This window comes from Hylobates moloch, unplaced genomic scaffold (genome assembly GCF_009828535.3).
Source record: "Hylobates moloch isolate HMO894 unplaced genomic scaffold, HMol_V3 SCAFFOLD_15, whole genome shotgun sequence".
Taxonomy (NCBI): Eukaryota; Metazoa; Chordata; class Mammalia; order Primates; family Hylobatidae; genus Hylobates; species Hylobates moloch.
This window is the reverse complement of record NW_026652290.1, coordinates 7,804,968-7,820,962: the sequence shown is the minus strand read 5'-3', so window position 1 is coordinate 7,820,962 and position 15,995 is coordinate 7,804,968. Positions and strand designations below refer to the sequence as shown.

The following is a 15,995-nucleotide window of genomic DNA, read 5'->3' as shown; positions in this document are numbered from 1 at the left end:
ACGAGGTCAGGAAATCGAGACCATCCTGGCTAACACAGTGAAACCCCGTCTCTACTAAAAATACAAAAACAAAATTAGCCGGGCGTGGCGGGCCCCTGTAGTCCGCAGACCTTTGGGTAGCGCTCCAGCTTCTCCTTTATCTGCGCCTCCCTGAAGGCCTTGGTCACCAAAGGGGCTTCTTCCAGGCGCTTCCTGTGGTGAGGAGGAGAAGGAACAGGGCTTCTGGTCAGAATGGGGGCCCCGGCAACAGGCCCTGGGCTCCTCACCTGCACCCGCCAGGGTGGGAGTGGGCTGCTCTCCCCACACAAGGCAGGAAGGTCTGGACGCCCCTCCCTGGGCCCCAACCCTCTGAGGTTCTGTTAAGGGCAGCCTGTCAGGGACCTGGGCCAGGAGCCGGTGCTGGCACCCGGGGACGGTGGGCAGCACAATCACCCGATGGGGCAAACCCTGGGCAAAGATGCCGGGAGGCACCGAGGGGGCACCCACCGCTCACTCTTGAGCTGGGCCAAGCGTCTTCTCACGTCGTCCACCGTCAGCTCAAAGAACTCATCAGGCAGCTCTGCTGGCCAGACCTGCAGCCGCTCCTCCAGGTCGGGGTGGCACACCACCGGCTCCCGGTCCACCGGCTCCCAGTCCACGGGCTCCTGGTCCACGGGCTGGAGGCAGAGGGCGCAGCTGACGGCGGGTGTCACGGGCTGGGCCCTCCGCACCCCGGGTTGTCGGTGCCCCCAGCCGAGGTGGTCACACGGACTTGGGAGCTGGGCCCACTCTCTCCCTGGCCCCGGCCAGCACAGGGCCAAGGCCAGGTCCTGGAGGCAGGGCTGGGCACAGCAGCTGGGGGCCCCCACCCCACTCAGGGCCCTGTCCAGGGCTGGAGACCTCCCCTCCCAGTCAGTGCACCAGACCTGACACTAAGCCCCTGCTCCCCAGCAGGGCACATGGCCCCTGGAGTCTGGCTCAGGCCACGTCAGGGTCTCCATGGGGGGCAGGGGTGGCGACAGCCGCCAAATTAGAGCGTTGGCAAAAACCCCAGTCCAGCTGCCCCCGCTGCCCCCACTGCCCCCACTGCCCTCTTGGCCACAGCTCCGTGGCCAGGCTGACTCCATGCACGCCTGCCCCCAGGGAACAAGCCGGCCCCTCCCTCTGCCCACCCTGGGATGCGGAAGGGACAGCGTCACCCCTAATTGGCATCAACAGCAATGAAACTGACAAAGCTGGGCCGTGTAGCTTGCGGAGCCCTGGGCAGTGATTTCAATGCATTCAGCCCAGTGTTGGAGTGCGTGGGACACCTCAGCACTGCGCCGACCCACACTCGGCCCTGTCCCCCTCACACAACAGCTGAGAGCTGTCGGGAGTGGGGGTGGCCTGGAGCTGGCTCTGGGCTCCCACCCCTACCTCCCACTCTCAACACCTGGGGATGGCTTGGCAGGCCCGGGGAACAATCCTCCTGGTCCCGTCTCATCTCCCCTGCAGTCTCCCACGCAGCCACGGGCCGCTGCCTCCTGCCCTGCACAGCATTCCAGCACCCCCACCATGCCCACACTGGGTGACTGCCAGGGTGCGCCTGCCAGAGGTACACCTGTCCCAGGTGTCTCCAGGGCTGCCCTCCAGACACACCTGAGACCTTGACTGCTGTGGGCGACAGGGCCCTGCAGACACCCAGCATGTGGCTCCATCATGACTTGTCACGGGAGCCTGGAGGGAGCTCCACTGGCCTCGGCAGCGTCGTGGCAGGGCAGCCAGCAAGGGCTGACCACGACCCAGCAGTGGGGCCCACAGGTGGCTGACCAAGGCCCCTGGGGGCTCCCTTCCAAAGCCACAACCATCCTGCAGCCACTGAGAGCAGCCTGTGCCAAAGCTTTTTATAACAAGATGCCAGGCGCCAAGCGGCCCCCCACAGCCCCAGCGCCTGCATTCCAGAGGGCTGCGAGCACGCCTGGGTTCCTAGGGGAGAGACCCTGGGCCAGGAGCCACCATGTCCATGAGCAGCCAGGCCAGCCTGTGGCAGGTTGGCATCCTCTGCAGCCTGGTCCAGAGCCTCCCTGGAGGAGCCCCCAGAAGCCACGCTGTCTCCCCAAGCAGGCAGAGCACCCCTGATGGGCTCGCACTGAGCCTGACCACCAGACGGGGCCCTGCCCCCAGGACACGACATGCTCAGACGGCCATGTCCAGGGCACAGCCTGGGGGTCACTGGGGGAAACGTGGGCTGCTGGCACGTCCGCATACTGGACGGTGCCAAGGACCCCCAGGCCCACAGCCCACACCAGGGCGCCTCCAGGATGGGAGCCATAGGGGACCGGGCCATCAGCGTCACGCTGCTAAGGGGCTGTTGAATTTCATTTGGAAAACGAAACAGATAAAATCTCTAATTCCTGTGGATCCACTCTAGATTCCTACCCGTCATCCCAAGGGCCTGGTTCAGGAAGCCTGTCTATCAGATAGACCCAGGGTCCCACACAGGGCCGGGGGAGCAGGGGAGAGCGGCCTCTACGGAAACCTCCCACACCCGCCCTTCACCTGGGCAGAGAGGCCTCGATCTGGAGCAGCCTTGCTGAAGCCTGGGGTCAGGCTGGATAAGCAGCTACCAGAAGGGCCCAGGCCACCTGAGTCTCCCCCGAGAACAGATGGCGTCTGCAGCAGAGATGCTGGGAAATGTCACTTGGCCACCAAATGACAAGAGGGAGATGCCAGGGGACCGTGTGTGTGGAGAAACTTCAAACACCCATCAGCTCAGCTCCGAGCCTTCCCCAGGAGAGAGCCTTTCTGTCCCACAGAGAAGAGGGGCCAGGAAGGGGGAGCCGCAGCGGCAGGGCCTGGGGTCTCAGGGCTGCCCCAGCCACACCCAGCCCTGTTGACTGGCAAGCTCTGCCCAGCAGTCTGGTCCGCATTTGTGGCATCAGCGCCGCTCCCGCGCCAGGTGGCTTCACAGAGATGCCTTTGGATGGAGAACAGAGGTTGAGGGATGAGACATCCTGAGAGAAAAAAGCGACAGCGAGGGCCCTGCAGGGGAGTCAAGCCCTGGCCCCCTGGGGGATTCCCGTCCCCCCAGCCCAGCCTCCTCGCTGGTGCCTGGAGAAATGAAAGGGGCTGCCTCTGCAGGCCAAAAATGACGTCAACCTGGGGTGAGGCGTCCTGGAGCCTCCAACACAGGAAGGAGGAGCAGGACGCAAGGAGAGAGACAAGCACCCTCCTTTCTCTTTCCCCACAATTTCTTATTTTGAAATATTTCATTCCACAGAAAGATTGGCAGACACAACAGTGAACACCCCTCACGCAGATGTGATCATTCGGCTGCATTCACTTTCCTTCCGCTCTGGGGCAAACATGCACGCACACATGTGCATACACAGACATGCATATACACACACCTGCATGCACCCAAGCACACGTGCCCATGCAAGGACACGCACACACAGCCAAGCACGCACGTGCACACACAAGGACATGCACACACACCAAGCACGCATGTGCACACAAAAGAAAACCACAGACCGTCCCCTAGGAGCACAGGAGCATCTGCTGAGAGAAGGACTCTTGTCCCAGCAGCCAGCATCACACCAGGGCCCACCGCATGGGGTAGGTGGCTCTCACACACCCATGCTGGAAATGTCCCTGTTGTCCCCAAGTACCCGGACAGTCTTCCCACATGTTCGGTCACGCTGGGGCTGGAGCTGTGCCTCGGCCCCTTCCCACGTCCCGGCAGGGGCTATGTCAGCAGGACGCCTCCGTCCGCCGTGGTCTGGCCCCCAATGCTCTGTGCTGAGTGAGGTTCGGGTTGAAGGTTTCAGGGAGGAGGCAACTGGATGCCGTACCACTGTCCCTATGAACATCCCCACCTGGAAAGCTCCCAAGGGGAGGGAGGGCCAGCGGGGAATGAGGCCCAAACCTCAGCAGTGCGGGGGGGCCCCAACCTGGGTCTCAGTCTTGGTGGGGTCCCCCAGGTGTGTGGCCGCCAGGTGTCCCTGGGTGCCTTGCCAAGCCTCAGGAGGCTGCTGGGGTCAGTCTCACTCAGCCAACGGGGCCGAGAGCCAGGAGGAGCCTTCCAGAAGCCTGCGTGGGGCTTCCCATCTCAGATGAGGCCTCCCACAAGACCTGCCCACCTGCAGGGCACACAGGCGCGGCAGCAGGAGGAACTGAACCACAGGGCAGCAAGAGCCAGGGGACCACTGCCCCGCAGGCCTCCGAGCCCAAACCCCAGAGCCCAGCTGATGCCCACTTCACGCGGCCTCATGTTTCCGCCACCCCGGCGCCCCACCCCGCCACTGAGCGGAGGCCGTGTTCTGCTCTGCCCAGCAGGCCAGGACTGCCCCAGAAGAACCAGCAGTATTTCCGGAGCACTCGGCACCCCAGGCCTTCTGCTGCTCCCCAAAGCCCGTGCCACCTCGGACGCTGCCTGCTGTGGCAGAGGCGAGAGCCCCGCGGCTGCCGGGGCATCCAAACGGCCACTGACCCTCGCCCAGCCGCGGATGGCCTCCCCTGAGCCGATGCAAAGAGGCCCAGACCTCTGGCCCCGGGCAGCAGGTTGCAGGTCCATGGGAGCAGCTGGGCTCTTCCAGACAGGTTCAGGAGACGGAGCCTGGAACCTTCTCTGTGCCACTGATGCCCCCGGACACCAGTGCCTCCACCAGGAGCTCGCCATGCTGAGCCCGGCCTGGTTTCCTCCTCGCTGCCTGGGCCCGGCTTCCAAAGGCCCCACACCCCCTTCTTCCCGACCCTGCCCCTCTTGCTGGGCAGAGCCAGAGGTCTCAGAGGACGGGGGCGATGCCAGGGGCACGGCAGGGTCCAGCAGCCGGCGCCGGCGCTCTCACAGGGGCTGTGTGTGCTGAGCTCCCCGGAAGCTCAAAATACGCCACAGGGTGGGGGTGACTATGGCTGCCACATGACACGCAAGGAGGCACAGAGCATGGAGGGTCCAGCCGGCACCATGAGGGAAAGGGGTGCTGGCCTCTCAGGCTCGGAGGGTGGCCGGGCAGCTGTGGAAGACCCGACTCCTCCTGTAGGTGAAGCCCCCGCATGCTTCTGCCCCTTTAGCCCCTTCCTGTCTCCTGCACACCCAGGCCCCCGGTGGACCCCCAGGTCACGGCCTCCAGGAGGGCCGCAAGGACCGGACCACAACGATGCTAACCATTTATCCAGATGCCCTGAAACTGGAAGGGGGCCGGAGAAAGGCCAGAAAGGACGGGCAGGACTGAGGACACGGACGCTGTCGGGGATGCCGGGGGCAGCCCTGCGGGCGCGCAGCCTGAGGACAGACAGTGCTGGGGTATCCCTGTGCGGCTGAGCTGGGAAACCGAGGGGAGGGAGGCTGGGGGCTGCGGGGTGAGGGCGCCAGGGGCATGCACACGGGCCAGGACACTGCCCAGAGGTCTCCTTTTCTTGACAGTAATTTTCCAGGATGTGATGACACACAGAGGAAAAATGTGAACCCATTCGGAGGTGGCCCCAACCTCAGAGTTTCCAGCGTCTCTGAGGGTTTGTGTTTTTCCCTCCCGGCCTCCCTCCCTCCCCCGTCTCGGCCCGGCCTGCCCCGCCGGGGCTCCGGTGAGAGGGAGTGTGGAGTTTCCCCCGGAGGCTCTGAGCTTAAATGAATCACTACGCCAGACACGGGCCAAACCTCCCGAGTTACTCAGCGCCCCGACCACCCTCGGAGGCAGGCGGCGGAGCACGTGGACACCATCAAAGGCCTGGGACGTGCACAGCAGGAGAGGCTGTGCCAGGGCGAGAGGCGGGCCTGGGCGCGGGCGTGGGCTCCGTGGGGAGACCGCTGCGACCGGCATGGACAGGCGCACACACACGATGCAGGCGGGACTGCCTCTGAAGACACCACAAACCCCATGCCCAAATTTTACATCCAAAGCACAGGGAACACCCTCAGCACAACATCCCTCCTGCACCAAGCAGAGGCATCAGGCCTCGAATCCCACCCAAAGGAGACGGCGCCTCCCCCAGGCTGAGCACCACATCCGCACCGATGCCCATGGCCCAGGCCTGCCAGCGAGCCGCCACGTGGCTGGGGAGAGGCCAACAAGGAAGGCCCAAAGCAGAGATGTTTCTGTTTTGAGACAGCGTCTCGCTCTGTTGCCCAGGCTGGAATGCAGCGGTGCAATCTCAGCTCACTGCAGCCTCGATCTCTCAGGCTCAGGCAATCCTCCCGTCTCAGCCTCCCAAGTAGCTGGGGCTACAGGCACACACCACCACGCCCTACTAATTTTTAAATTTCCTTTGTAGAGATGGGATCTCGTTATGTTGCCCAGGCTGGTCTCAAACCCCTAGGCCCAAGTGATCCTCCCAGCTCAGCCTCCCAAAGTGCTGGGCTTATAGGTGTGAGCCACTGTACCCAGCCAAGAAAAGTTATTTTAGGCCGGGCGCGGTGGTTCACGCCTGTAATACCAGCACTTTGGGAGGCCAAGGCGAGCAGATCACCTAAGGTCAGGAGTTCAAGAGCAGCCTGGTCAACATGATCAAAACTCCATCTCTACTAAACGGGCACCTGTAATCCCAGGAGGCTATTCAGGAGGCTGAGACACGAAAATCGCTTGAACCCGGGAGGCAGAGGTTGCAGAGAGCAGAGATCGCACCACCACACTCCAGGCTGGGCGACATAGACCCTGTCTCGAAAAAAAAAAAGTTATTTTAAAAAGATGAAAACAGGCCGGGTGCGGTGGCTCACGCCTGTAATCCTAACAATTTGGGAGGCCGAAGCAGGCGGATCACCTGAGGTCAGGAGTTTGAGATCAGCCTGAAAAACACGGTAAAACCCCACCTCTATTAAAAATACAAAAATTAGCTGGGCATGGTGGCGGGCACCTCTTAGCTACTCAGGAGGCTGAGGCAGCAGAATCACTTGAACCCGGGAGTTGGAGGTGGCAGTGAGCTGAGATCATACCACTGCACTCCAGCCTGGGCGACAGAGACTCTGTCTCAAAAAATAAAAAATAAAAATAAAAATAGGCTGGGAAGAGGGCTCACACCTGTAACCCTAGCACTTTGGGAGGCCAATGCAAGTGGATCACCTGAGGTCAGGAGTGCAAGACCAGCCTGACCAACATGGCAAAACCCCTTCTCTACAAAAAACACAGAAATTACAGGTGGCGGGCACCTGTAATCAATCCCAGCTACTCGGGAGGCTGAGGCAGGAGAAAGGTGTGAACTCGGGAGGCAGAGCTTGCAGTGAGCTGAGATCGCGCCACTGCACTCCAGCCTGGGCAATAGAGCGAGACTCCGTTTCAAAAAAAAGAAAAGAAAAATAAGAACAGGATTGCTACAGCCTGGGCTGACCACGAGCCTGTCTGGAGTTGGGCACGTTACGGTGCAGCAGGCGTGTGTCACCGTGGATAAAGCGCACCAACACCCCTGGAGAGGCAGGAAAAGCGGTTTGGCGAGGGGGCTCATCCACAGGGCAGAGTCTGGAGGCTGCTCCTGGCGGAGCTCAGGAAGGGCTGACGGGGCCCCTGACCTGAGTTCCTGGAACAATCCCAACCAGGGGATCTTGGGCCCAACAGGGAGGGAGTCCAGGCCAGGAGGGGCCAGTGGGGTCTGCGCCCTGCAGCAGCCGACTCACCCAGTATGGAGCCCCACACTCCCGGTTCTCCCCACAGCCCCAGCGGTGAGCATCCACCCCCCACCCCCCGGGGTTCCTCACCGAAACACAAGCGCCTGTCAGTCACCAGGCTTCTAAACAGCCAGGACTCAGCCAGCCACCTGCAAAGTCGCTGACCCATCTGCCAGCCATCCTTGGTGGCCATTTCAATCAAGGCCACAGGCTATGCCTCTAGGGACAGCCTGGGCCCTGCCTCAGAGCCCAGGGTTGTCCTCAGACACCCATGAGGCATAACCTGGGCCACCCTGGCCACTGACTGGGCTGGCCACAGGGATGGGAGTCTGCACCGCGTTGGATGTGGGGGCTCTTGTCTAGCCTGGTGTCAGGGTCCAGGGGCAGGAGCCCCGGCCCCATACCTACTGGCCAGGAACAACAGCACCTGCCCTGCCAGGCACACGGGGGTCCCAGGCAGGGTGCGTTCACCACACCCAGTGCATGACTCGCTCCAGGCCCAGCCTCCTCCCCGCTGGTTTACCCCCAAAACCCTGGGACAGGCTCCTCCCTGCCCCACGAGTCCCACACGGGCTGTCAGCCACAGAGAGCCGGGTGTGAGCAGGGGTGCTGAGGAAACCCCAGGCCCCGGCTTCAGGAGCAAGGTTCACCCCCGAGGTGGGAGGGGCAGGCAGGGCAGCAGCCGCCAGCCCGTGCGGGCAGACCCAGCCTTTGATCAGGAGCGGCCCTCGTGCCAGCTGCCGGGAGGCCGAGTTGCGGGGGGCGTCTGCTGGGACTGGCGTCCCAGCCCAGCACAGGCCTGCAGGGCGGCCTCCTGGCCAGTGGAGGCACTTCAAAGACAGGGCCAGGGGGCGCCGGGCAGCCCCAGCCTCTCCCAGCGCCCGGTTCTGATCGCCAGTAAAACTACCTTCTAATAATTAATGCCTGACATCAAAGGCAGGAACCGCCCGGGTCTGTGAACCACCCCGGGCCTCGGCTGAGGACCTGCCTGTATTTTATCCTGTCTCTTTCTTCTGACTCTTTATTTAAATCCAAAAACCACACACAGGCAAAACATTAATGGGAAACTTGGAAACTCTTTTTGCTTACTAAAGTGTACCTTTGAAGTTCCCCAAAAAAGTTCTGTTTTGTTCCCTTCTCCCCTCCCCCCAGCACTGAAAGGGACCCAGCAGCGGCATGTGGCCTCGGGCCCTCTGCGTGTGCGGCTGGCAGTGACAGGAGGCGCGGGGCGGGCAGGACGTCCTCCATCAATCAGCTGCCCAAGTCCCAGATCAAAGGCCGTCGGCACGCCGTACAGGCCAGGCACACGCTCCCTCCCCTAGACCCCTCCTGCCAGCCGGGACCCCACCCCAACAGCGCCTCCTGACGGGCGAGCACTGGTGGGCACTGCTCTGGGCTGCGAGCCCCATGCCCCACGCCCCACGCTCTGCAGACAAGACCCACCCTGGGCACGGAGGGAAGCGGCTGAGGCCCACGCCTCTAGAATGGGGGAACGTGACAGCCACTGTGTCCCTCACACTGAGGGGTCCCCACAAGAGCAGGCCTAGAGGGGGTCAGCCCCTGCTCACCCAGAGCACACGGGTTGAGGGGCACGAGCGCTTCATGGGGACTCAGGTGTCACAGTGCAGAGTTTGGCAGAGTTCCCAGAGGGAGGACGAGTGCCAACACCATCATAGTCCTAGAATGGACCCAACGCCCTCACTCCCTACTCCCTTGTCCACTCAACAGGGACAGTCCCAGGACAGCCAGGGGGACAGAAAGCAGAGGGGCTGGACTCTGACGCCGGGCTAGATGGGAGCCCCCACATCCAACGCGGTGCAGACGCCCGGCCTCTGCCCTCCTAGGTGTGTGGCCGGGAAGCAAGAGGGAGGCACGAGGTTGCTTCACTGAGAAGTGACCAGAGGAGGACGAAGTGAACTCCTGACCTCACCTGAGGTCCGGGACACGTAGCGTGAGTGCCCAGGGGACGGCCTAGGCCGGGGTGATGTGCACAGAGCCCTCCTGGCCACTTCTTGTTTTCTATTTTTTTTTTTTTTTTTGAGACGGAGTTTCACTGGAGTGCAGTGGCGCGATCTCGGCTTACTGCAACCTCCGACTCCCGGGTTCAAGCAATTCTCCTGCCTCAGTCTCCCGAGTAGCTGGGATTACAGGCACCTGCCACCACGCCTGGCTGATTTTTGTATTTTTAGTACAGACAGGGTTTTGCCATGTTGTCTAGGCTGGTCTCAAACTCCTGACCTCAGGTGATCTGCCCTCCTCGGTCTCCCAAAGTGCTGGGATTACAGGTGTGAGCCACCGTGCCCGGCCCAGACACAAATATTTCAAATGTCCACAAGAGATAGAGGCATGGGGGCCTTCCAGGCCCACTAGGTCAGCAGGAGCTCAGGAAGCTCCGACCCAGCCCCTGGGCTGTGGCCAGCAGCTGGCAGCCTGGCCCTCAGGGGACACAGGGGCTGGGAAACAGCCTCCTCCCATTCCTGTCACCAAGAGCTGCACAACAGTCCCCCAGGAGCTGCGTGACAGTCCCCCAGGAGCTGCATGACAGTCCCCCAGGAGCTGCATGACAGTCCCCCAGTCTGCCTCTTTTGGCACAAAATCCATAAATGCCACGAACACCCTAGTTCTGCAGGTGAGGAAGCTGAGGAAGTCAGGCTCCAGCAGCCCAGGTGCAGGGCTCTGATGCGGGGTCAGGACAGGGACAAAGGAAAAGTCAGCCACAGGGCCAGGGACCCCACAGACACGAGGTCCCCACGGTGGGGGGGAGGCATGAGGGAGAGGGTCAGGCCACAACCACACACAGGCATGCTCGGAGGTCAGCACCTGGCCGCCTGCCTGCACGCACTCCCCGCCAAGGGCCCAGTGCCCCAGTGGTGGGTGGAGTCTGCAATGAGCAGTGGCCATAACCTTCGGAGAACTTCCAGAACTCAGGAAAGAGGGGCCACTGCCCAGCTCCCTTGTGAGCCAGGTGAAATTTGATTCCCAAACTGGATGAAGACAGAGCAAGGAAAAAAAGTCTGTCTCACTTACGAACACACATGCACAAGCCAATAAAATAAAGCATACGGTCATCTCCATTGATGCTGAAAACACTGAAATGGTTCAACACCCACTTAAGATTTTTTTAAATGTCAGAAAGTTAGGAATAGTAACTTTCTCCGCTTGATAAAGGCTTTTTATAGCACACATCATCCTTGGCAGAGAAACGACTAGTAATTCCTGTTACGATCAAGACAAGGAAAGATGTCCGCTAAGATCGCCAAGATCCAAAAGCACCAGAGGCCCATTCGCTGCAACACAGGAAGAAAAATGAAGAGAGGACAAAGGGAAAGGTCTGCAGAGGACCCGACAGAAACCAAGACGCCACTAGAATGTTATAACAAGGAGTCAGCCAGTCAAAGATGTAACAGGAAGCAGGATACTATCTACAATATTATAAAAAGTAACTTTCAGGCCTGGTGAGGTGGCTCACAATTGTAATCCCACCATTTTGGGTGGCTAAGAGGATCGCTTGAGCCCAGGAATTTGAGACCAGCCTGGGCAACACAGAGAGACCTCGTCTTTATGAAAAATAAAAATAAATCAGGCTGGGCACGGTGGCTCAAGCCTGTAATCCCAGCACTTTGGGAGGCTGAGGCGGGCGGATCACCTGAGGTCAGGAGTTCGAGACCAGCCTGGTCAACATGGTGAAACCCCGTCTCTACTAAAAATACAAAAATTAGCCGGGCATGGTGGCACACGCCTGTAATCCCAGCTACTCGGGAGGCTGAGGCAGGAGAATCGCTTGAAGCTGGGAGACGGAGGCTGCAGTGGGCCAAGATCACACCACTGCGTTCCAGCCTGGGTGACAGAGCGAGACTCCGTTTCAAAAAAAATGAAAAAAAGGCAAGGCACGGTGGCTCACACCTGTAATCCCAGCACTTTGGGAGGCTGAGGTGGGCAGATCACCTGAGGTCAGGAGTTTGAGACCAGCCTGGTCAACATGGTGAAACCACGTCTCTAGTAAAAATACCAAAATTAGCTGGGCATGGTGGCACACGCCTGTAGTCCCAGCTACTTGGGAGGCTGAGGCAGGAGAATCGCTTGAACCCGGGAGGTGGAGGAGTGAGCTGAAAGTGCGCCACCGCACTCCAGCCTGGGCAACAAGAGCAAAACTCCATCTCAAAAAAAAAAAAAAAAAAAAAAAAAGGGTGGGTGCCTCAGTAAAGGTGGTTTAAAATCAGAAAAAAGAGCCGGGCACGGTGGCTCACGCCTGTACTCCCAGTACTTTGGGAGGCCGAGGTGGATCACGAGGTCAAGAGATTGAGACCATCCTGGCCAACATGGTAAAACCCTATCTCTACTAAAAATACAAAAAAATTAGCTGGGCGTGGTGGTGCGTGCTTGTAGTCCCAGCTACTCGGGAGGCTGAGGCAGGAGTAATCACTTGAACTTGGGAGGCGGAGGTTGCAGTGAGCCGAGATCGCGCCACTGCACTCCCGCCTAGTGACAGAGTGAGACTCTGTCTCAAAAAAAAAAAAAAAAAAAACCAGAAAAATCATTTGTCTGAGAAGTTAAGAACAAGCCCAGTGACCCTGCTCAGGTAGGAGGTGGGGCTTGATTCCAGACCAGATTGAAGACTGGCTGATGTGTCCACCAGCGCCACCACAGCTCACCCTTTTCCTGGCCATAACCCGGAAGTTACCACCCCTTTTCTAGAGATTTCTGAATACCCCCCCTTAATGTGCATGTAGTTGAGTGGATGTAAATGTGACCGCGGCCATGCCCTGAGCTGCTGCCCTCCACGCACTACCCCAGGGCAGCCCTGCTCTGTGCCACACATCATGGAGCCAACAGGGAGCTGACACGGTTGCCGCCTTGTCATGGAGCCAACACGGTCTCATCCCGGAGCAGACACGGCCTCATCCCGGAGCAGACACAGCCACCGTCTCAGTAAAGCTACTTTCTCTACCACCTGCTTACGCCTAAATTCCTTCCTGGGTGAAGCCAGAATCCTCCTGGCCGGAGCCCCACTTTGGGGTTCCTCTGCCCTGCATCACTGCCCTGCCACCAAGCTGACCAGCTAAAGCCACGCAGGGCTACCACGTCAGGAGAAAGCACACCCCTAAGTCCCAAGGCCCGGGGCCCCTTTTACCGGCTCCGGCTCCCGCTCCGGCTCCCGCTCCGGCTCCGGCTCCCGCTCCTGCTGGGGATCCTGGCCTGACTTGGACTTCTTTGGCTTCGAGGGGCCTCCAGGGCTGGAGAGGGACTTCGGCAACTTAGCTGAAGATGATGTCAGAGGCCTCGTGGGCCCAGGAGGGCCCCCCAGTCTCTGTCCCCCCCCCGAGAAAGGAACGAAGGGAGCCGGTGCGGGTGCCCTTGTGCTCTGCTTCTCCTGAGTGTGCTCGCAGCAGGGCCCTGAGGTGTCTGCGTCCTCCCGACGGCTCAAGTCGCCGTGGCTGAGCTCCCCAGATTCCAAGGGAAGTGGAGCACTGGCGGCTGCCTGGCCAGCCGACGCTGACGAGCCCAGGCTTCCTGGGGTCTTGCCCACGGGGTCACAGCGCTTCATGACAAACCTGAGTGGGGCCAGAGGACAAGGGAAGCACCTTGTGGTGCCCGTCCCCGGCTCACCCTCTCCCGGCCCCGGCTCACCCACTCCCGCCCCCGGCTCACCCTCTCCCAGCCCCGGCTCACCCTCTCCTCCTGCCCCACACACCCTCCCAAGATCCACCGCCCCTCTGGGGGACACAGAGATGAGGTCGGGGCAGTCCAGCCCCCACACCCACAGGCAGGCAGAGGCCGCCAGGCGCCCTCCATGACGAGGGCCTGGGCACACCTTCTCCCCACTTGCCACGTGTCCTTTCTCCTTTCTCTTGAGGCCACGTTTTTTAGCTGAATCGACTCCTCGGCCCCAGCCCTTACCTGATGGTGGCGCTACCCCCGGTCAGGCCCAGCGACTGCAGCGTCGTGCCCCGCAGGGCAGCTTCACCCGTCACCTGCAGGAGCAGCCAGGACAGGTGGGTCTCACACCAGCACCCCAGAGCCCAGGGAAGCCCTCTGCGCTCTGGCTCCAGGCACCGCCTCACCTCTGGGCACCAGCATCACCAGGACCACAGGCCGCATGCCCTCTCCAGCCTCCATCCTACCCACCCCCCACATCTGGCCGCTGCCGGTCCACACCCTCCACAAGGCCCAGCTTGAGTCTGGTCTGCAGCCGGGGCAGGACCTGCTGCCCAAGCCTGACCCTGTCGCCCCCAGCCTGGTCTCCGCAGCTGGGACCCAAGCTGAGGCCTGGGCTGGCAGAGCTGGGCTGCACGAGGAGGGCCTGGTGCCAGGACCCACTGCCTGGAGCGGGAGAGGCAGGGACGTGCTGTCACCCACAGGGGCGGCCATTCCTGGTGCTCGGCTCGGGGTGGGCAGGGCTCGGGCCTGGCTGGCCACGTCCCACAAGCTAACTCTGACCTGTGAGGAAGGGGTGGAGAAGCTGCCTCTAGCGAGGGCACAGTCAAGGGCCCAGCACAAAAGCCAAAGGGTGTAAGGGTCCCTGGGGGCCACAGCCTCAGGCCAGTGCTGGGCCTGGGTCCTAAGCCTTGTGGCTTATCCCCTCGAGGGAGGATGCAGACCTGAACCTCCACATCACAGCCCCGGCCAGGGAGCTTCCAGCTGGGGATAAATGGGGGGAGTGTCCTGGTCCCCCAGGGCCCCTCCGGGCCACTGCCCCCCCACCCCAGCAAAGGGCACTCAGCCAGGGTGGAAACAAAAGGCCCCTGTGAGGCCAGGGACGAGCGCTAGGAGGGTCCCGCCACGGCGGGCTTTGCTTGCGCCACGCCACGCTCGGTTTTGAAAATGATCAAAACACCGAGCAAAGCAAATATTTATTAAATGAAACCACTTTTGTGACTCTTGGGCTTTGAGAGAAGCTGAAAAAACAAACAGGGCGCCGAGGGAGGTTTCGGGGCAGCCCAGGCTCCGAGGGCCGGCCACTCCCTCTTTTTCCATGAAACACGTCGTGCTTTCAAGAGCCCGAGTCTCCCGCCACTGCCCTGGAGACGGCTGCGGGAGAGCAGATTTTCCAGTTGGAAAGTGGGCTGAGAGTGAGCGGGGACTGGGTGAGCAAGAGCGGGCCGCCTACCTCATCCCTCGTGTACACGCAGACTGGGGTAGCCCCGCCGGGGTGCTGCAGGCACTCCCTGGGAGGAGAGGAAAGAAACCATCAGGTACCCCAGGGCACCTCAGCCAGTGCCACGGAGGCCCTGGGGCAGCAGATTCGGAAGGCAAACGTGTGGGGCCCTCACCCAGTGTCCACCCAGGACAGCGCCCCAGGCCCAGGCCCAGGCCACAGACCTCAGCCCCACTGGGCCCCACAACCACCAGGAGGAGGCACCTGACAGCCGGGGGCGCTCCCAAGGACGCTGGCCTGCGGTGCGTGGCCTGGGGGCTCCCCCCACCCCCAGTCTCGGGGCCGCTGGCAGGACGTGGAGCTGCCAGCAGGGCCCAGGGGCCACACGGGAGGGGCAAGCAGCGTGGCTCCAGAATGAGGCTCTCAGAAGCCTGAGAGTGAGGGTATCGAGGTCTGGGCTCTCATCTAAAGCCGCCCACTAAGAGGAGGCGCCCCTGTCTCCACTGCCTGCTGTCCTCCTTCAGTGCCGACGCCTGATGTCACCAAAGCATGGAGGGAGGGGCGCTGCACTCCGCTCACGCCCGCTTGCCTGTGGCCGGGGAGGCTGTGCTTAAGTCCATGTCGGACTCTGCCACCAGTGTCTTTCTGAGCCTGGCCCCCCAGGAGGCACAGCTGTGGGTGGGCATGCATATGCAGCACGCCTCCCACACGTGCCTGATGTGCACAGCAGGCCGGGAGACGGGCGCATGCCGCCATATCCAGCCCCAGAGCATGTGAACTGCTGGTGGCACCTGCTGCATGAGGCAGGCTTGCCTCTGCGTTTCCAACTCCCCACCGTGAAATCCTCCCCACTGAGAAAAACAAAAGCCCGTCTCAGGCCTTCCTTGCAGATGTCCCCGATCAGTCCCGCTCCAGGGAGGGGAATCCAAGAGGAGGGGGCAGATGGCCACAGCCTAGGCAAAGGGGAGGCCAGGGCCAGCCTCAGGTCATGCAGGTGCCCTGCCAGGCCCTATGGCCAGTGTGCCTTGCAAGAGCTCAAGTGGGACAGGAAGACGGGCTGAGCTGGTGACCAGAACACAGGGCATAAAGATTAGGTAAGAGCTGAGCTGGAAACTGCTTGCAGTAACACCCCGGGATGGGGGGTACTGGGAGAGTCAGAGGACACGGTGCCGCAGTGTCCAGGTCGAGACACGCATGCACATCCATGCACAGAGCAGGATCCTGGGACAGGAGCTCCCAGCCTCTGGCTGAACCCACCTGTGTGCTTACAGGGCCACAGGGGTCCACTGTGCACTCACCGTGCCCCTGACCCTGGGATCTGCTGACATACTTGAAAGGGCAGGACTC

At 61.3% G+C, this 15,995-nt stretch overlaps 1 protein-coding gene across 1 annotated transcript in view; it reads right to left on the bottom strand.

The window, feature by feature from the left end:
• ASPSCR1 (ASPSCR1 tether for SLC2A4, UBX domain containing) overlaps positions 1-15,995 on the bottom strand; it is a 39,313-nt gene that overhangs the window by 7,501 nt on the left and 15,817 nt on the right. Inside the window, exons 5-9 of the mRNA XM_032176588.2 lie at positions 14,661-14,718; positions 13,451-13,524; positions 12,684-13,104; positions 487-656; positions 111-192 (exon numbers count right to left, since the gene is read on the bottom strand). Coding sequence (XP_032032479.1) covers positions 111-192; positions 487-656; positions 12,684-13,104; positions 13,451-13,524; positions 14,661-14,718 — 805 coding nt within the window. The remainder of the gene's footprint in view (positions 1-110; positions 193-486; positions 657-12,683; positions 13,105-13,450; positions 13,525-14,660; positions 14,719-15,995) is intronic.